This window comes from Bombus pascuorum, chromosome 16, assembly GCF_905332965.1.
Source record: "Bombus pascuorum chromosome 16, iyBomPasc1.1, whole genome shotgun sequence".
In the NCBI taxonomy this organism is placed as follows: domain Eukaryota; kingdom Metazoa; phylum Arthropoda; class Insecta; order Hymenoptera; family Apidae; genus Bombus; species Bombus pascuorum.
In genome coordinates, this window is record NC_083503.1 from 3,243,421 (window position 1) to 3,267,523 (window position 24,103).

Below are 24,103 nucleotides of genomic sequence, written 5' to 3' on the forward strand. Positions count from 1 at the left end.
GAATAAGACAAAGAATTATTAAGTAGATGAATCGCGTGATAAATAGAAGGCTAAGGGTGGAAGGGAAAGAGAGAAAATCGGAATGAAAGAGGAAGGGAGAAAGAGCGAGAGACAGGGAAATGATCTGCGTCTGCGTTAAAATTTCGGGGCGGCTGCAACATGGGATAGCGTCGCGGCGACATTAGCTTGGCCGACGTCGCTCGGTTCCGACGTTCTCCGTCACGGTTGCGTCGTTCGTTTCTCCAATTGCTCGCTTGTTGCATCTCGTTGTGTGTCTTCCATTCGGTTTAAATCTCGATCGTTCCAACAGCTACAAAATAAAAGGAGAAACAAAAAAAAAAAGTAAATGAAAATTTAAATTAATCGTAGTGTATTAACTGTTCGCGTTCTGTTAATAAGAAAGGAAAATAAAAAAGTAAAAACTGTCGATCCGTTAAATGTGCTCGCTAGAACAATCGTACGAGACGAGAGGAATTTTCCAGTGTCTTTCTTGAAAACGTACGATCGAAATGGTAAATCGTATTTGAAAATAGAAACGGCCATATAAATGAAAGATAAACTGTTCGATTCATCGAATGATAATTTCGTTCGATTCCTATGAGAAGATCGAAATTGCAAAATATACTGACTAATCCACCAGCGCACAAATTTTCCTTTGATTCGAAGAACATCATTAAGGATAAGCGGCGATTTCCCGACAGATTCTAAAGTCTCCAGGATAAAAGAACGGAAGTCGTAAAGGAAAGCCAAAGAGGATTTCTTCGAGGACTAAGCACAAGAGTGCAACAAATTTTCAAACAACTCTCTACACGGTTCTAAAGATAAAGAACAATAAACAGAGAGAGAACATTTCTAACAATAAGGCAAAGTACCAGAAATATTCATCCATACGTATGTTCTTAATCATTTCTTCTTAACGATTAATTCTTTCTTCTTGACGGTTTAAACAGTATTAGCAAAACGTACAAAAATGTATCACTCTTCTTTTCTCGTTTTCTCATTATCGTATTAATTTGCGGGAAAATTCGGAGAACGAAATTCGAAGGATCGATATCGCGATATTTAAGGGATTTCCCTCGGAAAACATTTCTGTACCTGGAAAAGGAGGAACAGCCACGTTCGTTTACGTGGAATTACCGTTGCGAGCAGAATACTCGAACATCGAAGATCATCGAAGATATCCCATTAGGATAATTACTTATCGAAGACCAGCCGGCAAACGAGCAACGACGAGAGCCGTTAAAAGACGAGAGAGATAAAAGAATAGCTAGTGCATTTCAAACGATCATGGATTTCAACGCATCGACCAGCTACTACGTTTGCGATTTATCGTCGTTTCATTCCTATTACTCACGGCTGCACGGCTGGATTTCTCTTTTCGTTTGTATTTTCGGTTCGATCGCCAACATTTTAAACATTCTTGTCCTGACCAGGCGGGAAATGCGATCACCAACCAATATAATTTTAACGGGATTGGCCGTGGCTGATCTGCTCGTCATGATCGATTACATTCCGTACGCGTTTCACCTCTATTTGTATCGGCGATCAAGAAGGGACACCTTCACCTACGGATGGACGATTTTTGTGCTGTTCCATTCGAATTTCGCACAGGTAACGGACAATTATCACGATTAAATTAATTAACATCGAGATTAACAGATTCCATTAAGAAGTTGCTTTTCTTTGCAAGTTCGACTAGGCCGGGCAATCTCCGGTACGCGAATTGATGATGGGTCGACATAACTTCTAAAGCGGTAGAACGCGCGTCTGTTTCTCGAATTATCTAAGAAAAACTCATTTGCCGAATTGTTGTATATATCGTAAATTACAGCGATTCGCGTGCTCGAGATCTAATGATAAACCATGGAGTTAGGCTCGTGGTTAACCAGCGAAGGATATTGGCTTCTCGCTTGGAACAGTATAGCTCTTCTATACTGAAAAGAATGGCAGTTGGCTTGCTCGATTGTTGATTGTAGGAATAAGGTCCAGTCCGAGTGAGGTTGCGCGAAGAATTTGCGAGGTTCGATGAATTTCTGTAACGTGTAAAAGGGGGAAGTTATTATTTGTCGTCGACTGATCTATCTGCCAAGTAAATTTCATAAATTAGTGTGGCATTCGTTTCGTTTCCATTTGAAAAGAAATCGTTCATCGTTTTCTGCTCTTTGATGGATAAATTGGAGAGCAGCGTGTTGAAACGACTTAAATTAAACAATAACAAGAAACTAGTTAAATAACGGAAGTTAAAACTGCTTTCTTTTTAAGAATACGAATTTCCACTTCATGTTCCTGGAAATAATTTTGCCTGGAAATTCTATGAACTGTCTGAAGAGCAGATAGGCAAATTCGTTGCTGAAAATGTCGATGATTTGTTAGAAAATTTGAAAGCATTTCTCAAAGTAAAGAATGATTGCATCGAATAAAATACAGTGGAACCTGCAGTATCCGAATTAATGAGGAAGCATAACTGTTCGAGTTTCGAGTAATGGAACTCGCGTCTCTTTTTTTTATTATTATTCTATATTTCAAAATGAATAATATCACGTTGTCCCAGAAGTTTCTGTCACTTTGTAAGGAAATAATTCACATCATTTTCTGTTTTATATTATTTTATTGAATTATGTTTCATTCTATATTATTTTTATTATTATGATCACACATAATTCAATAAAATAATATAAAACAAACAATATTGCGGATTATTTCCTTATAAAACGAAAAAGTGTAATATTTTTTAAATTATCTATGAATCCTATATCTTTTTCGCTACTACATCAAATCTTGTTAATACATTGAACTACGTTGGATTACAGAATTACTGTATATGCCTCAAATTAACGCTTCTAACGCCATAAACATTTGTTAGAAATATTGGGCCCGACATAAAGTTCGTTCCGTTTTTCTTAGCGACTTCATGTTCTTGGATCTGAGTTTAGACAATTGTCCTTAACCACAGTGCAATTGGTCGAGCCTGGTATTGTCGATTAATTAACAACAGGGAAGGAACAACTTGTTTCTTTTTGATCTGGCACAAATTCGAACATGGTTCACCAAGACAACGCGAGACCAAATACGTCAATCGGCACACGACAAAAATGATGACGCAACTTGGATAGAATATTTTATCGCGTGTAACATATTTTCACGATCTTGCACGTTCAGACCATCGCTTGTCTCGCTTGTTATAAAACTACCTCAACGACAAAAACTTATCATTCTTTGGAAAAACGAACTGGAACGTTTCTTTTCCTCGGAAGACTAAGCACTTGCACACCGATGGGATGACGAAGTTACCACACGGAAGGCGAAAAGTTATAGGAGGAAAGGAATAGTGCGTACATTGATTGAAAACGATGCACGTTCTTCAGTTTGGCCTGAAACTGAAAAACGGAACGAACTTTACGTACAATTCGATATAAAGGTTCCGCATCGTCACTTTCACTATAATCTTCTATTTTCCAGCACGAGGGCCTAAAACGTTGATAACAATTTTTATCTACATTCCAAAATTTGTAATGCATTGCATTACCTCTGATTTGTTACTTTTTATTATTTTTTATATGCATTAAAGTTTTTCTATTTCTTCCTGAAACACCTGGATAATTTTCAATTACGTTTTTGTTTTGACAGCACTAATTACAGATCCGTCAACGTCGTCAATTTTTGTAATCTTGACGACACTTCCATACGTTTTTCTAACTATCTGAGTAACTCTTCCTTTCCTTCCAATACTCGATGGAACACGTTTTCTCCTTGATCCCACTATATTACACGCGTATTAGTTTCGTATTAAAACAATAGGAAAGTAATAGGAAATTAGAGAAAATACGTGTAATAGTAAAGGACGCGAGCAAGAAATATCGTTCCGTTAATAGAACGTTCGGATAGTGTAATATTCGAAATAATAGATGTTTGGATGCTGGAGTTTCTGCTGTAAGTTTCCACGAGACGTAACAATTTATTACTACGTAGGAAGGAAAAGGAAAATTCCAAATTTTTCCAGTTGTCTATGGATTACGTACATAATTAAACAAAATTAGAACATTTGGTAGAAATTTAACTTACTAACTTGAGGCTGGCTTAAGAATGCGAGGGTTCGAAGTAATTTTGTCATATGGAATTAAAATTTCATTTCGAAAATACGTGTTGAATAATTATGTGTATAATGGCAATGTGTTTATCGTACTAGTGACCTATAAAATCGTTTGGTATTTATGGCTCATCGCATTCTTTCTGGACCGTCGTTTCCTTGCTTTGTTTGATGAGAATCGACCTATATGTTTGAACACCAATCAATCCAATATACAATATATTGGATTTGCCTTCTTCTTTAATTAAAAACCAAATTGCAGTGCAACATGATTTATCTTTATTTTATTTCATGTTAATTTCATTTTCTTCAAATCGGACTCTGATATTAAAATTACTAGAATTGGTAATATATTAAATGTTGGTAATAAATTAGTAAAAACACTAGCATTAGCAGTAGACTAGTTTTAAAATACTTGACCTAACTTTTCTAACCGAAGCAGTTACTATACGTGTATTGGAACCAACCAAAGTTCTGCAAAGTTTCACTGCGATTTAAACAGAGAGAAAAAAGTATAACTCGTGGAAGTTCGCTCGGTATTTATAGCGAATGTTTCTGTCATAAAGATTTTTCTCTTCAACATAAATCGAGAAAATAAGCATACGATTCGTAATTGGAAAATATCGATTTAACAAAAAGGAGCAACAATACAGATAAATTCACGGAGTTCCAATGTAATATCCACAGGTTTGTCACACCATTTCAATTTGTTTAACTTTGATACTGGCTGTGTGGAGATACGTGGCGGTAGCAAGGCCGCAACAAAACAGAGAGTGGTGTAGTTACAAGAGAACTATTTTTGCGATTTCGATCGCGTACATTTTCTGTCCTGTGCTTTGTATACCCGTGTATATCACGACAGAAGTAAGACAGCAAGTAGAAGTTTTGGATTCCAATGGAATGAGCATAAAGTCTCGAAATGAAAGTTTGATCGGTAAGTAGCACTTTATGCATGTCACTTATGAATTTGTATTATTAGGCGAAACATCAACGACTAATTATCATTAACATTTGCTCAACGCTGTATAAGTACGATCGATTGTCGAACGCCTTTGAAAAGAAAAATTCAAATTAGATTTACACGTAATAAAATATTTTATATAGGATGATCAACATGATTTACAATCACGGATAAAGAGATAGCGCACTTATGTTATCATTTGATTCTTAAGAATATATTTCTGCGATTTATCGCTTAATTTGTCGAAATAATTCGCGAGGAAGAGAAGACGAAACGATAAAACAGTCGAATGTCTATTTGGGAACAAAAATGAAATACGAAATTGCAACTGTGATTTTTAATAATAATCTTCTCTGGTATTCGATTAATATAGACATTCAGAAACCATTGAAGCAATTTCAGGCCATTTCTTGTCTTTATACGCGTTTTCTTCGGCGATTATAAAGTCTAACAGGTAGGTTGAAAAGTTTAAAGTACTTGGATGGGAATATGCTTATTTTAAAAGATCTTTCGACCCTAATCTTGTAACACTTATGGTATAAAACAGAAGGAAAAATGGCGCAGTGCTTCCCTTGTCGTTTATACGCTCGATTTGACGAAATTAACATTGAGATAGTTTTCAGATGCAAGTACCTCAATGCCTTTCTAGTAGAGAATTGAAAATTACATCAAACGGTGTACCAAAAAAAGGTATAGTTCCATTTAAAAAAACACTTCAACAAATCTGGTGATCATCCTGAAATGTCCCCCTTCAAGCAGAACAAGTTTTACGTGAAGCAATTTTTTAAATAACGTGTTTTTTAGGAGATTTGCGTGGGTCGATTAAAATGAGAAACCTTGTATGCTATAGATATTTAGAGACAATAAATATTCTAAGCTATATAAACTATATAAAAAAAGCTATATAAACGCAATCTTCTACTCTTTACAAAAAACAAAATTAAGAAATACGTAGAGTATTTATATAAAGCGTTACAGGAGTAAACGAGAATTACATACTAGTATAGTTTACATATCATCGTCTCCATAATTTTGATTAATAAATTGTCATCTTCGTGTATACAAAGAGATGGTAGCAAAGATACATCGTCACATAGATGTATAAAATAGCATCATGAACTGAATGAGCAGCGACAATTGCGAAACGATTATTATTGCATTTATTTGAAATTAAATTTATCACACTAAATGTCTTGATCTAATATGCAACAGGGCAAAGTTGAAAGCAAGTGATTTTAATAACGTATTTTCCACACGAAAATATACTCTTACATTAGCCCCTCAGATTTGTAAATATTTTTATAAATAATTGTTGAGAATAACTTAGGTAAATTGTTCGTAAAGGCAAAATGTTTACGAAGACAACGTTGTTTTTCACATGTTAATGGATTGAAATAGCGACTGAAGGAAACAACCTAGCGTCTGAAATAATTCTTTGCTAACGACTAGAGTAATTAGAAACAACGGAGGACTTGTTAAAAACTGCATTATTACGAATCACAGTTACATTTTAATCTCCATTTTCGTTCCTAAGTAGACATCTTAATGTTTTTATAGATCTGCGAATTGTATCAATAAATCGAAATACAAATTATAGAAACCAAATGTGTAACTATACACAGTATGCATATTATATTATTACATGAAAAGATGAAATTTATGCGTTCCATTGAAATCACCGACAGGAATTTCACTGACAGCTATTCACCGACACCAGATTTCGCCGACGACAGCTTTAACTGACTGGCAGTATTAGCACAGGGAAATGAAAGAGGATTTTTACTTATTCACGTAGATTTATTACTGCGGATAATTGATGGCCAGCTGCCTTATGGTGGCCGGATTAAAAAGACTAGACCAAAGACAAACCTAACGCAGACTATGAATTTCATATTGATTTGTGTTAAAATTACACTCAAACTTACCATAAATTAATTGAAATCAAACCAAAATATTTAATTGCTAGCCAGCTTATGCACGGTATTAGGTTTAGGTCAGCTTTTTTAATCCTATCAATTATCTGTAGCATTAAACCTACATAAGTAACAATCCTCTCCTACTTCTCTGTGTTACTTCTATCAATCAGTTAAAGCCGTTACCCTTTAGAGTAGATGCTAGTTAAAATTGCCAGTCAAAGCTGTAGGCCAAAGCTACTGTCGGTGAAATGTGGTGTCGGTCAAGTTTCTTACCGATAAAGTCTACTATTGGCAAGTATGGTCAAGTCTGATGTCGCTCAAATCTGCTGTTTGTCAAGTTTGCTATTTGTCACGTCTGGTGTCAATCAATTCTGATGTCAATCAAATCCTGTATCGATCAATCGGATGTTGGTCAAGTCTACTATCGGTCAATTCTGATGTCAATCAAATCTGGCATCGGTTAATTCTAATATCAATCAAATCTGATTCCGGTCAATCCAGTATGATGATGAAATTTGGTGTCGGTCAAGTCTACTATTTGTCAAGTCTGATGTCAGTTAATTCTGGTATCTGTCAAGTCTGATGTGGATCAAGTCTGGTGTCGGTCAAGTCAATTTGTCAAGTTTGCTATTAGTCGAGTCTGGTGTCGGTCAAGTTTCTTATTGGTCAAGTCTATTAATCAATTCTGATGTCAATTAATTGTGATATCAGTCAATTCTAGCATCAATCAAGTTTGGTTTCGGTCAATTCTGATGTTAACCAAGTGTGATATCGGTCAAGTCTGATGTCAGTCAAGTACGATGTCAATTAAACATGATGTGGATCAAGTCTGGTGTCAGTCAAGCATGATGTCAGTCAAGTTTGGTGTAGGTCAAATTTGGTGTCGATGAATAGTTGTCGGTGAATTCTGTATCGAGTATTTCAATGGTACCCAAAATTTATACAGTAGAACCTCAATTATCCAAAATAGGTAGGGGGACACAGGTGTTCGTATAAGGAAATTTTTGGATAATGGAACAGTTACTTTCCTGATGTTTATCGTCATATATTTATTTTGAAAAGGAACATAAACATTAATAGCAAAATAGTAAATAAAAACAAATATTAACAGTAATACAAATGGCCGAATTTCTTTACCAGATTTCGGTGAAGTTACATTTCTTTTCTCTCTCATGCCATCTTAGCTCTATTTCTAAAGCCTCAAATACTTGAAAACGCCGAGGAATATCGTCATTACCATTCTATTCATGTTTCAATGCATTACTCAAAGTGCACATTACACCAGTATCACGGTCAATTGAAGACGATTCATCACATTGAAAGCATTCTATTATGTCGGCGTCGTCACAATTACCGAACCCTGGTGTTGTATTCGATATAGAAAGAGTTTCTTCTACGTCTGTCATGATATAATCTTCCACTTTTTCCTGTGTGGTGTCCTCAGTGTAGCTAATTTGCTCTGTGCTCCTCTTAGTATCACACATTTCATGCCTAAGCGGGCGTATGTCACTATATAACAGCAATCCTTTAAGTTACTTGATCGTAAACAAAATTTCTTATAGAGGATTGAACTTTTTACACGCGCAACGTGTTCCAATAATAGGTCGTTCGGATAGTAGAAAATTCGGATAACAGGAGTTCTGATAATCGAGGTTCTACTATATATCATTCAATAATATATTTTTATCCAGAAGCGTAGTCCTTGCAAGGTTAACTGTGTTAATAAATAATATAGAAAAAGTTGAATAATCTCATGTCAATTTCCATAGAACCTAATTTCTTTTTTTTTTTTTTTTTAATGTGGCTGTGAATTAACAAAGTAGAATTGTATTTTTCTTTCCAATCAGACTATTGTACGTATCCCTGTATACCGTAACTAGTATGTATATAGTCTTTTAATGCCTAAATCTTCTGAATTTTCATCAATATCAAAAAATCCATAATTTACATTACATTTGAATATTCTTATTAAAAGTATATTACTGTACACTAGAAAGTGGCCAAGAGATTTTTGTTCCATTCCATCGACGATCATAAAAGTAGTATCACGAACGCCTTATTTGTATTCATACCAGTTGCTTAATCACTACGTTGCATTTGAAGAAACACGCTACAGAAACAGATAGCATGGAAGCATTTTATACTTCTAACGTCTTTATTTTTTTCGTTTCTTATTACTCTTATTATTGATGTTATTAATCTTATGAAAGAGCTTTTTACATTAGTATAAATTAATAACGTTAATGATACTTATACATCCTACAATTGAACCTTTTACCTTTTTAACGTTTATGAGCAATTTCTGCTATTAAAGTTTGATCCCAACAGCTCGTTTTCGCTTAGTAGGAAAATATCGTATAACCAATTATGCAAAGTGTCTTATACGAAACTTTATTGTCCTGTCTCATGGCAAAGAGATTCTAAAACATTTTCATAGTTTTTCCAATTAATAACATTGTAAGAGACTCTTAACTTAAGATAAGAATAAAACGAGGATTTGTAGTAAATAAAAATACGAATTAACATACTGCAAATGAATTACTGCACACTTAAAGGAGAGTTGTACAGTAGCGGCTAAAGCTGGTTTTCGCCTTATCGTTAGTTAACTGCACTATAAAGGAAAAAAAAAACATTCCAAAATTTCCTTATTATTATTTCTGTATTACCAGAATTCTAAGACATTTAATGTTTGACGTTCTAATTTGTTTTAGCTGACTTTTTACTTTCCAGGTAATTAAATAATTTTGTCATATTATGTACAATATTTTTAGACTACCAGGTATACATAAATTCCTCGGTATTTTGCTGTTTACTTTACGCGTCAAACCTGAGACCTTCCCCAATGACCAGTACTTTCTAATCGCCCATAGCGGCCATATTTTATTAGATCTTTTCGTATAACCAAAGTCTCTCCGAGAAAGGAAGCAAGCTCGAAAGAGAAAAGAATAGCTCGCCAAAGAGGAAACTAAACTTGGATGAATAAGTCGCTGAGTGCACCGTTTGCAAGAAATCATTCCACGGAGATTGAACGCAGTGCGTCAGATTTATAGGTTATGTTTACATAGAGCGGAAAGGCCAAGAAAGTGTCGATCGTTTTACTTGCGATATTCGCAGACGCGCTTAAAAATAAATTCTCTTCTGCTTAAATGTTTTTCACCAATTTACACGTAGCAATTAATACTTAGATCTTAAAATCTACTAACTAAACAGTTCGCCAACAATTTTTCGTTCGCTGCAAATTACAAGCTTCTTGATCTTTTTCATTTATGATTAATCTTAAGGATAAAATTTGAAGGAAACCATATTTGTCCCCCTTTATCGAACATCGTTTGCACCGCAAATTACTTTCTTTCGAATTTGATCCTTGTCAAGACTAGGTACAGTATAGTACAGTATAGTGATTACAGCACAGAAGCTTAGCCCGCCACTGTACGTCTCTGCCCATCGCATTTAAACGTTTATATATTTTACTTATACGCTCGAAACGAGCGTTATAAATGGCAGTATGAGATCTATTTAAAGTTGCCTGAATCAATGCTACGTATCTATAGAAAAGGAAAGGGGCTATTATTTCCTCGTTCGAAGTGGCTAGCAGCGAATTTACATCTGCACGAAGAAAGCTGTCGAGCTTCAAAAGATCAAAGATTTTACTATCATTGATAGCAAATTCTCGTATATGTAAATAATTCGTTGTACGTTACGTATTTACTTGAGACACTTTGCATGTTGAACGTTTTCTACTATTACGATATTGCATATCGAATATGGCAACTAATATAGCGATGTAAAACGATCGCTTTCGTGCTTAGCGATAGACTAATAGCTAAAGGTTTCCGAAAACAATTTAGGAAGTCAGGGAACAAGGATAAAAAAAAAAATAGAATGTCATAAAAATTTAGTTTAACGAACTTGTTGGATATTTATTATGTTTCATTTACTATCATGAAAATTAAAACTTAAAAAAAAAAAAAAATTGGATGCATATTTAAATAAATTTTTAATATACAGAGGGTAAGGTTATTCGTCGATAATTATTAAAATTAGTCCTGTTGTATTCTTCGAGTCATTTTCGTTTCGATAGTATTTTTCTAATTTGTTAACAAACTTCTTACATTCGTAGTAGTGTAATTTTTCATTTCAATTCTTTGGCAAAGATTTTTTTAAAACGATCGCATGAATCAAATGTAAGAATTTAAGGACTGTTGCAGAGTTAATAATAATAATTTTAATAATGTTTATTTATAATAATATTTTTACATAGATTTTTGTCTTTTTATTCAACTCTGTTGTTTTCTTCCCTTGTTTCTTCAGAGGTCGAAAATGACAATTTGGCTTTAAAAAATGATTAATACTCCAAACGTTTATTACATATTCGGAACATTGTTAAATTCGTAAAAATGTTCTTTATCAGAAGTAAAATATGAAAATTCAATCGAATGAAAAGTAGGACCAAAAGTGACGCAATTGTAATTTTGAAAAATGATTATATTTATTCAATTGAATTACGATAAATGAGAATGAAATATTTATATTTGCAAATGAATAATCGAATACACGAAGATTAAATTCAATCAAAAGTAGAAAGAGAAACGACACGATTATAAATTCCAAAAATCGTAATATTTGCTCAACTAAATTACAGTAAATGCGAATGAAACATTTATGCTTACAAATAAATAAATAAATATACGAAAATTCAATCTAATCAAAAGAGTAATTTCAGACATTCACAATACGTTTTATTTGGTCGAATTACAACGCATGAAAATATATAATATTTATGTTTATAGGCAAACTAATTAATAAAAATCCAAAAGTAACAAGTAAAATTATTTACAAATTATTTCGAGTCAATTAAAAATGAATTGAACGAATTACGAATCAATCAAAAACTTTTCTGATGGCACACAGTTTAAACTATTCGTTCCTTAGATCACTCGAAAATTTAATTTATCGACACTGTGTTCGAAAAATGAATTGAACATAACAGATCTTCTTTACCGATACATACGATTTGTTTATTATGGATTTCTACGGTTCACTGAAATGCTGAAACTTGCAAACTCAGTCAGATTTTATCAATGAAATACGATCTCAAATTTCTCTCAGGGACAAGTAGTCTGTAATTAAGGGATAGACCACATTGTGGTTAGGATCGATCGTAGCATTACATTGGGCTTTGACCAAAGATGCTGCGATCGTCTCCGATCACAGTTTTAAACTTTAACTAGAAATTTTCACCGACAACCTGCGTGAAACCGAGAAGTAACGGTTATCGTTTCGTTCAAAGTCGCTAGATTAATAGTTGAGGAAGAAAAAAAAAATAGAAAACAGCACATGCGCCCGGTATATTACCTAGAATTTTAAAAGGTTAAGGAAACGAAATTTTACAACGTCGATAAGTTAGTTTGTTTGCAGAATACTGATATGGCTGCGTGGCATTGACAGTGGCACAGCTAAAAATATTTCAATCTTGTTTCTATTGAATAGAAGATCTACACTGTGGTTCTATTTTTACCATGCAAAACGGTATATTTATAATTCCATTAGTTTCGCATCAAACGAAGGAATTACCACTTATACCGCTATCAATCTTAACCGCTGTCTTGCGTTAAATCAGTCTTATGAGGTTGTCGAAATGAATCACGAAGACTTCTTCGTAAATTTAAAAAAAATCTCTCTTCTAAAATTTACATTTCTTCAATCGCGCTACTATCGACACCACGCGACGATATGTGTATTATAATCGTAATTATTTATTACATCATGTATTAATGGCTAAAACATGTATTAAAATAGTCAACTTCTTGCTTTCGTTCCTTCTTATCAGATTGCAGATCTTTATGCAGATTTATATCTTTGCCAGCTGTCCGCCGCAGCTTCGCTAGCGCAGTATTTGTTTCTCTAGTGATTTATGTTTATCAACCTCTGTGTGAACACGCTCGAGCACGTGATGGTTTATTTTTAATGAGCTGAGTTTGTTCGTCGACGGCAAATTTACAGCTTTAGCCGATATGGAGATATGGTTATCACTGGAGAAAAAAACCTACCCGTTTTTCACTCCTACGTGAGTTAGGAGATATATCCAGGATGAACAATATATATGTCTAGGGCAGAGTACTGCAGTACCGACTGTTATACAATATCGACTAAAATTATTTCTGACATTTTTCACAAGATATTAGCACTTTATTTGAACGAACAGATGGATATAACAATTCTATACAACATGTTTCGTAGCTCTAACGCTTATTACATCGTTTTCGCTGTTTTGACACGTTACGCGTATAAGTTGATATTCCCAGTGTTAGAAGTTATTTTCTAAAGCTGATATTTTATTGTCCAGGTAAGTAAATGTTGTTTTTCCACTGTGTATACTATATGTAGTCTAACAGAGTGTAATTATCAGCCATAAAATAGTTCTGCAATCTTATTTGTGTATTATATATTAGGTCGTCCCAAAAGTGTCTTTCGCTATCTGCACGCAGCTGCTTTATCTGGTAATGTTTATTCAAACGTGAAAGTTAATGTTATCGTCTTTATTTTCAATCGTCCTTTGGCTATCGTTTTGCATTCAAACAAAAAATGTGAGTCTTTTATTTCCTTATAAAACGAACGAGACTTTTGGCCCAACCTAATACGTTACAATCAAAAACATTTCCACGTGTTTGTAGTCAAATACCAAGCGTTTAACTATCGTCAATACCGACCGATCAGATGTCGCTCAGTACGAACCACATTCTTTTTATCCGAAAGTTCACTCTATTGACAGATGAAATTAAATTAGAAGATATTCGTTTTTTCTTTCTTGTACCGTTACAGGCAGAAAAATATCTAAAATTCCAAAGGAGAAAAAAGAAAAATGGCCAGAGCGGAGTGTGGATGTGGCTTTGAAGCTAATCTTCAGAGATAAAATGATCTAGAGCAGGCTACTAAGGCTTTCAGTATTCCGAAAATGACGAACGCTGACTGATCACATGTCCAGTGCACACATCACAAAAATATTACTTATTTTCCTTGTGACATACAATGTGTCCGATTTATCTTGAATCACACAGATATATCGAGAAACATAAATGACACAAAAAGATTGCGTGATATCGACAAGAATGTACTATGTTCTTGCGTACTTGACCTTGCGGTGACGTCGAATCCTCCTGCGAAGGTCACGTTAAAATTTTAAATGGATACCTTCGTTTCTTATTACATATTTTTACGTTCGACGTTCGCATATTTTCAGAACACTACAAACTCGTGTCTTTTGCATTACTCGCTACCGAAATATGAACTTTAAGATTCGATCTATTCGCCGATCTTAGCGCCACTCAATGCACATTACAGGGACACGTAAAGGCGCTTTTCATAACGCTGCTATTGAAATGGCGTTGCCGAAACACAAGGTCGCAGTTTTCTAATGTTTCCAAAACAATCAGTCAGTTTCGAGCAATCGTTTTTAGGTTAGGCGATTGCTCGTATTGCTCCGTTGGATTAGTTTTTTAAGTTGATAGCGAATAGTGCAAAAGATACAACTTTGCAGTGTTTTGAAAACGACCGAATGTCAGCAACAAGAATATATTGTAATACCAGGCGGAGGTGTTCACCTAAAAATTGTAACATGGCTTTCACAGGTCACCCCAAGGTTAAATACACAAAAGTACAGTACGTGCTCCCCCATGCTATGGATTTTCTGTCCGAAACATTTTTTCGTACGATACATGTCCTTCCAGATATTTGTGCGTTTCGAAATAAGCCAGACACACTGTATGTAAGAATATAATTTGAATAAAAGCGTGTATTCTAACCTCTAAATGTCAGTTTTTTAACGTTATTAATCATTTAGGCTGGAACATCTACTAATGAAATAATCGGTACTGGACGATAATTCTTCGTTTCCCACAAATTACAACATTTCCATTATCATCGAATTTCACAAAATTAATTTCTTTTCTTCCACCAAGCTCTATTTGTACAGCAAACTCATTTTTTAAATTTTGACTCTTACTCACTCTAGCCTAAGGCGTAACAAATAACTTAGAGATTGTTCGGTACTACACGACTCTCCCCTAGCTGACTGATTTTCAGTGTTATTGACAAAAAGTTATCAGTGAAACATAATTTTGTACGAACATCATCCAAAGGGACAGGCGTGTTCGTTGAACATACTTCTATCCTGTTATGACATACCGAATATCCTTCTTGAACAAATTGTAAAGACTCTAGAATACTGAAAAAAAAGATACACATACAAGGTGAACATTTTATAATTGTCAATTATGTTTAACCAGAATAAAAAAGTCAACACTCTTTTCAATACAAGACATTTAATAATACCTAGGAATTACGTATGGAACGCAACATGAGAAAGATGTCCGCTTCCAGACGCTGTACGAAGTCGATCAAGTACGACAAATACGATCAATCGTATTTTCCATTGCATCTCACGTTTTGAAAGCTATGTTCGCTATTGTTTCTCGAAAAACGTCTGCTAGCTGCTCCATTGTATTTGGTATATTGGCATACACTTTATTTCTAAAGAAATCTGATAAGAAGATGTCTAGCGCACTATCAGATGATATTGTCATAGTCATCGTTATCGACTTTACTTGGATAAAGTGTTCAAACAATTTTCTATTTTTCAATTCATATTCATAGAACAATTGCCAATATCGCTTCGTTCCAGAATGGCGGGACTTTTAAATGACTCAGTTGCGCGTATATCGTTCACCCTGTATGTATTTCGAAAAACGCTCAAAGACGTGTTTGTTTATTTTTAACGAGAGGTTGATACGTCGAAATTCGTGTTCCCGACTGAAACAATGCGTGAAATATAGATATCACTTGAACAGAAAAAAATGTTATCTCCTTCTAGCCTTTAAGGTTTCGTATTTCCGAAAATACTATGCCTACGTCATAAAAGGGATATACTGTTCAAGTTTCACGTTTCTAGGTACAGGAGTTTAGCGTTGGCGTTAATGAGCGTGTCAGTCACTTTTTCCTTTTACGTGCGAGATTATAGATAAACAAAACTGACGAAGCAGAATTTAAACAGAAATTTGGTTATCATATTAAAAACTGTAACTCTATCTATCTCGGATGCTTCATGTAATTTTGCATATTATATGCATTCTGTATAGTTTTGTGTCTTCGTATTTCGCATAAATGCATAAAAATCCGCAGCCTACTAATAAGGGACGAAAATGTGAGATATTTAAAAATTTATCATAGCCATTAAAATGTATATCATAGTCACTTTCAATTTAGCCGATTCAGCCAACATTTAAATCGATATATGTGCTGTTGAATTTACTTGATTCGATCAACGAAAAATATTTTTATATTTCCCAATAGGAAATACAACAAACACTACTCTCTACTTTGTTCGATTGACGGAAATGGCAGAAAATCATGACATTTTGAAGGAACTAAATTTCTGGATTTATAGCGTGGTAATAAAACTTCTGCCTTGCCTCGTCCTAACGGTCGTCAGCTTAAAGCTTCTGCAAGTTCTATTGGAAGCCAAACGAAGGAGGCGAAAGTTAACCAATATTCAAGAACAACAGCTGGAAAAAAAGAAAAGTTGCCGAAGAGGGGACAAAGAGCGACAAACAGATAGAACTACGATGATGTTGCTAGCAGTCTTGCTGCTTTTTCTACTCACAGAATTGCCACAGGGAATACTCGGACTTTTCAGCGTGCTTCTCGGTCCAGGATTCTTCTCCACTTGCTACTTGATGTTAGGTCAGTATGCCAAAACTTGTGGAATATTTATTTTCTATCGCTCTAAATAAAAGATCGACAGAAAGTCTAGCTGGAAGTTGAATCCTCTGACTGTACAATCGTGGATACACATTTTGAAATTTAACTCTACTAGCTTTATTTTCTAGTTTCACTATCAAATTTAGCTTTATTTTTTAGTCAAATTTGCAGAGAATTTTACATTTATTTATTTTGGAGATTTTCACATGTCACAGCAACAAAGCTTTGTATTGCCAGAATGAGAAACAATTTAGCCAGGAAAGTACTTGCGTATTGAATGTTAAAATATTCGATAAAGAGGATGTAATTTCCATATTGTAACGATGATAATTTCTCATTAAATTAATTGTTTATCTCTAGTAGCTGTGTAAGTATATATGAATGCAGATATTGATTGCACATCTGGCAAACTAAATATCCAATATAACTTTAGTAACTATCAATCTCTCAACGACCAGTATGCTCTATTTTACCTGCAATTTTACGATCTAATTACAAATTCAGATACGATTAATTATAAAATATCGCATGTAACATTATATAGCAAATTCCAATGTAATTTAAGTTCATATCGGTAAACGTCCTTACCGACAGTTGGCAATTCCAGATGATCTGCATGATGAGAGCACAGAACAAAAGAAAGTCCTTAATCGTCAGCAATTTTATTTATTTTATTCATTCAAAAACTGCTGAAGATGATGTGCATGCTTTTGCATAAATAATTGTGCTCTTTTAATTAAATTTCTATAGACTGACGATCCGATGATCTTCGTCATTGTCTCCAAGAGCAAACACTCTTCACTGAATTGAGACTTGTCTGAGAGCACGTGTATCAAAGAGATATTCAAACTTGATTTTCTAAAAAAAAAAAAACGAAACGGAATCATCAGTTGTACTACCAGTTACCAGACACCCTGTATAATCTTAAGAATTTCTTTTTCGTGTTAAATTAAATCTTCCTCGTCACTGTATAACGACTATACGAGTGGAAATATTCAGAACTTTGAATGGCACGTATATACTGCATAGAAACTGCAAATTTGGCAACGTCGCGATAGAGTTGTTTATATCTAAATCTTATCAAAGAAAAATGAGAAAACATATATTGACAATCAGAATACCATAGAATGTTAGTTAGATGAAATTGTTTTTGAAAATTCCTTCGTTTGCGTCGCTGCAAGCCTTGAGACGTTCCACTGATCTATAGAGGCACGCACCGTACTTTGATCAATTTGCTTCCATGCCTTCATCAAATGACGCTTTAGCGACTCCACCGATTTGTACGGCTAAAAGCAAACCACTGCCTCGAGAATCCCTCGAATGGTACACTCCAGGGAATTCATGTCTGGCGAGTAGATAGATAGATTATAAATTATCTTTGATTTGTTGAAAAAAGTTCCTAGTTTATTATTAAAATGTGACAAGATTCATTGATAGGTATTTTATAATAAAACAATTTTTTTTGACATTATGATATTTTATTGCCACTTCTTAACACTTTACCTATCGATAGCCTATTAGTCGGCTTTTTGTCACCGACGCTTACCGATCGATAGCCTATTAATCGACTTTTTATCGCCAACAATCTTTCTCATTATTTGAGCAGTAATTTGTTATTTAGTACTAAGGTACCTTGCTCAGTTGCGTCAGTTACGTTGTTTTGTAAGCTCCCACAGTTTTATACCAATTTGAAAAACTTATCATTCGCGATGAACGAAAAGAATAGTATTGGAGAGTCTAAACCGAAACAGAGCCGGCGCCAGACAGAATCTGCGCCTAAGCTGCCGGTCGGACGTGCGTATGCTGTTGAACCGCTAGCGGTCAGTAAAGTGTTAAAATTGATTAAATCCATAGTCAATTTACACCATACTGTCCACCATAAGTCTACCAACCATCATGATGGTTGACGAACATGGAAAGTGTTAAAAAAACATTAAAATATCTTAATTGCTATCACATTAAGTAAACTATAGTCATTCAATCATAAGATTCAGTTATAAGTTAACCAGTTATAATTGCGTTCGATGGGTATATATATATATATACTCGTCGTGTAAAATAAAAGATTACCTTTCACTATAAAAACTCGAAATTTTAGTAAAAAGTAATATAAATGATATTTAGTTTTATGATTCTTTTATACTTCCAGTAAAACTATTGTATATTTTATAAAAGAAAATTAATTTTTTTTATTATTCTCTTTGATTTCTATAAATTGATTATTTTCCCCAATACATCCCCATTTGTGTGTTTTCCTGCGTATACCGGCTATTCCCAGAATCGTTTCGTGTGATTTATTTTGTTATTTCTTGGCAGTTTCTAAGTTTTTAATAACAATACATTTTTCAACAATGAATTACTAATTTTTTATCGAATAAAAATATAATCCTTCCTCGTTTTGCTTTATTTACTTTATGAAATTTATAATAGCAGCATTTGCCTTGCGCTCGTTTTTATTTCCAATAAAATTTCATTTTAACTACGCACCTCGTGAAGGATTTTTGAAAGTAAACTCCGCAGTTAACAGGTTAATTCAAATGTACGATATGCAAAAGGTGTACAACAGTGAAACCAATGGATAAATTGGAGAAGTACAAAAAAGTATATGCTTTATCGATTATAATAACAAGTAATATTTTGCGCACATAATTTATTAAGAATGAAAAACTGAAATACAGACCTACCAGGTTCTATTACTACAAAGTACATGGAAATACAAGGCAATAATAGATGCACAACATTTTGTGTTTCATATTATTTTATTGAATTATGTATGATCCATTCTGTTCTATTAATACAAAATATATAATTCAATAAAATAATGTAAAACGAAATATATGGTGCATCTATTATTTACTTATAAAATCATTTTGAGGTTAGAAACAATCCATTTTGTAATAATACAACTAAATGGATCATACATAATTCAACAAAGTAATATAAAACAAAAAATGTTGTACACCTATTATGTCATATTATTTAAAAAAAAATTCTTTCAAAATTTTGACAACGTCAAAAAGGATGGTAAAGGAAATATAATTAATTAAATTATGCAATAATAATTATTATATATTTTTAAGGGATTATCTGAAGTAATATTTGAATACGTGTTCAAAGAGATAAACACAGTGAAATGAATCCTGGAAATTGTATTTTACTTCAAAAGCGTATGTACAATTAATACTATAATTTAATATACGTAGGCATAATTGAAAGAAATACGACCTTTCAAAATGTTGCATATATTCGATACGCCTTATGGTAGTAGTATTATGAAATTCTAGATTACTTTATTGTATTATCTACGATTTTAATTAATAAATGTTTTGAGAGCACACTGTATATCGTATTATATAAAAAAAGTAATTTGAAAGGACGTTCAGAAGAATTATAAAAAAGACATAATCAAATGAATTATGCAATAATTTTCAATTCGCAAAAGCTATTAGAAAACTATTTATACATACATATACATATATATACATACATACATACATATATATGTATATGTATGTATAAAAAGTTTATATATATATATATATATTATATATATATATATATATATATATATATAATATATATATATATAATACATATTTAAAATAGAATATTTTTTCTAATGTTGGAACAAAGCTGGACTTGAGCTACTTTGAGATGTTGGTAGTTTAGAAGAATTAGTTTACTATATGGCATGCAAAAATAATTTTGAGGAACTGCGATTGGTCGGAGTGGCGATAAAAATGGCGAAGATGACATTTCACAACATTTTGATCCTAACCTATAGAATGAAAATATAAGAAGTACGTTTCGCAGATTTATGTCTGTTATACATATACAGTTTATTACCGTAATAAATGTAAAGATTTTTCGATGAAATTTTCAAGATGCATGTGACTTACATAAATCTACAAAATGTACTTTTCAAGCTTTCGTTTCAGTCTCAGATAAAAAGGTTGTAAAAAGTCACTTTTACTGTGCCCTTCGCCGCTTCGACCAATCGCAATTTTTTTTTTTTTAATTTTTTACTAACTTCGAAAAAAACTCAAGTCGTTTGATGAAATCTTAAACAAAGTTATTCAGTTCTAGAGAGTGTGCGAATACTTTTTACTTTTTACACCCAGTATAGATACATGAGAAGTTATTTTTATGAAAGTGCTATACTATATATAGGTTAAAAATTATTTCTGTAAGGAAGATTTATTGACACTTCAACGAATGCAAAATAATTAAAATACACAAGTCATTTTAATTACCTGCATGGTAAGAAGAATTTAAGTTTTACACTAACAAATTAAACACATGTTAGAATGTTTCTCCTTAAATTAGTACAAAATTTATTTCTATAAATCAGATTAATTATTAGGTTGCCCCAAAAGTTACTTTCATTTGGATACACAACATTTTTTGTTGAATATTGTTTTATTGGATTATTTTATATAATTTTATTGTTCCAATAGAACAAACTGGATCATACATAATTCAATAAAATAGTATGAAACAAAAAGTATTGTGCATCTATTATATCCTTATAAAACAAAAGAAACATTTGGGCAATTTAATATTATTATTTATTATTAACCGAATAAAGACCATACAATATTATCAAATTATAATATTCAAAGAATAAATTTACGATATTCATTACCCTACATTTGTTTAATACTTTCTTAGTAATTAACTTCGTAATTAACTCAGATATTTTCTTGGCGATTACCTGGAATTTCTTAGTAATTAATTTTCTTATCAACATTATGTCTGATAGAAAAGCAAAATAATATATAGTCAAAGAGAAAAAGAGAATTTTTTACACAAAAATTGATTTTCTACCTCTATGAAAGAGAGTTATCGTCACTTTGACACAAAGGAGTATAGACCATTGTGTCAGCACTAACAGCGCTATGCAGTTAGGAAAAATTTAAAAGCGTGTGAAATATTCACTAGATAACCTTCAACAGAAAAACAAATGAAAGTGAAAAATTTTGGCAGCTTTACTAAAGGATTCACGATTATCGTTTATTGCTGAATTTTTATCAATAACGACATTTACAATATAAATAAATTTTCATTAATAATAACGTTCTTTTAAAATTAATAAAATACTGACTCATAATATATCAGTAACAACATGGATCGTTCATTTTAAAAGTCATGAAAGTCCATATTTTGATTATCTGAGAAAACGACAAACACATACTTTAACATGATCTTTTTATTTATAAACAATTTATAATTTAAATCTTGAAACATTTTTGTTTCAATCAACAATGAAATTTCGATTAAAAAATGGAATTGCATAATGATTTATTTTGAAAGTGGTGTAAGTCCATTTTCTGTAACCTGTAACCTGTCTAAACAGTGGAGACACGAACAATCAGAAACAAATGATATTGATAACGATATTCTGCTTCTATTAGTTTAATTGGATCAAAGTAGACCAAAACGAAAAACATAAATTTCAAGCAACTAAAATTTAATAAATTGTACGTGTTTTCAGATAAAACGGATACATTGTATAAAAAACGTGAAAAATATTTTTTGTAATATAAGATATATAATATATATAAGAATTTACTAATACTATAAGAAATATTAACAGAAGAATTTGTCAATTTTCAGGTGATGTTATAGATATGTTAACGCTTGTAAACTCAGCTATCAACTTCATACTATATTGCACGATGAGTAGACAATTCAGGAAAACGTTTAACGAACTTTTCTGCAAAAACTGTAAAATCCCCAGAAGCACTGCAAAACGGATTTGTATAGAAAATAATGGAAATACCGGCACAAACCACACAGTGACGCAAGTAACACAAGTATAGTTAAGAACGAGGTGGTGGACTCCTCTTTCTACGATGCTCTCGTCTACCAAACGAACATCTGATGATTGTGATTTTTAAATAAGTAAAATAATTTAACAATAAAATTAGTGTTTACTCGTTCCTTTGTGTTTCGCCAATATGGCCACAAGCAAATATAAATAGACACTAACGTCATATAAAGGACTCTATGCACATTAAAACATATTGTGACATGCATCGACAACTAGGTTTCCTGATACATCTTGCAATGTAGTTCGGTATCGGAAAATCGGTATCAGAAGTAGCTTTTATCGATGCAGAAATCAGAATCCTGCGTTAGTAGGTGAGCAAGATCCGGTTGAGGTGCAGGTTTCAACGTGTAGAGGGAGGCACCGATAACGAATATAAGGTACAGCAGACTCTCATCGTTTTATTTTGTTTTTCAATCTTTAGGCGTACTTTATCCAATAGATGTTAAAAAGCAGCATTATCCATACGCAAATAATTTCTGTAATCACTCAGTTCATTCGTTTTTAATTCTTTTAATAACGCGGAACTGGAAAATCTGTTTCTACCAATTAACCATGTTTTTGCCCATTACTTTTAAGCCTTAAATCATTATTTTTTTATTATGAACATACCCTCTATTATATTAATACTGATATTGCAATTGAAAAATAACCAAACATTTTGACATATGTGTTTTGGCGTTGGTGTCACACCATAAACTAAGAACAATCGGTAATGTGGAGATAAATCGAAACCGATGCAGATTTCTTGAAATCTAAGTGTCGATGCGTGTCGCGGCATGTTTGAAAGTATGTAGGGTCTTAATAGTTAGTTTTTACATACGAAATGTCTTTTCCACAAAACTGTGCCAGCATATTGTACGAGAGAAAACTAAAGGTAAGAGAAAAATATCATACAATAATACAATATAATAATACTTTACAAAAATGTTATTTCAGAAATACAAAATAATGATAATAATTAAATGAGAATTATCTTTAATCATAGATAAACCGAGGAGAATTAATTCATTGGCTTTCAAAATCACCAGACATCATGTCACTGGATTTTTAATTGTGGACAACATTAAAACAAAAGGTTTACCAGATATGAGAAATTAATATCGAAGAATTTGTTCTACAATTTACCGAAATTGAAAGAAATCAATTTGCAATGTAATAATTTAAATTTTTTAAGGCTGTTAATCCAATAATTATAAGGACAGATGACGCTTTGAAAGGAACTAATGTAGGTAAATAGCGCCAATCTGTTATTATACTGAATCGAACGAGAATCAGTCCGTTGTTATTCCGCACTTTCGTTGTAATTTTTTACTAAAGCATTTTTGAACCTACGTTTATGATATTTTTCCCTCATTTTCCATCGTAGAATATTGTTAACAGAAGAATTACAAAATATACCACAAGGTATATACTTCCGTTTATATGAAGCAAGAAGTGTCTCTTTTCGTACGTAATTTTTTTTTGATTGATTTTTGCATTCGAAATTTTCTTTTATTTCCGATTAGATTAATCTAGTTCTCCTTAAACCGTTGCTGAGATCAACCCAACCG

The 24,103-nt window shown here is 32.9% G+C and overlaps 1 protein-coding gene across 2 annotated transcripts; it reads left to right on the forward strand.

Annotated features, from left to right (window-relative positions):
• The first annotated feature begins 198 nt into the window (after positions 1-198).
• LOC132915246 (G-protein coupled receptor dmsr-1-like) lies at positions 199-23,884 on the forward strand. 2 transcript variants are annotated; one of them, XM_060975046.1, is made up of 4 exons: positions 199-1,611; positions 4,775-5,021; positions 16,313-16,702; positions 22,337-23,884. In XM_060975046.1, the coding sequence occupies exons 1-4, from the start codon at positions 1,288-1,290 to the stop codon at positions 22,540-22,542; spliced, it is 1,167 nt and encodes a 388-aa protein (XP_060831029.1). In that variant the 5' UTR covers positions 199-1,287; the 3' UTR covers positions 22,543-23,884. The 2 variants fall into 2 exon arrangements, with proteins under 2 accessions (XP_060831029.1, XP_060831030.1); XM_060975047.1 differs by lacking the exon at positions 4,775-5,021 and having other exon boundaries at positions 1,447-1,611.
• Positions 23,885-24,103: the final 219 nt, after the last annotated feature.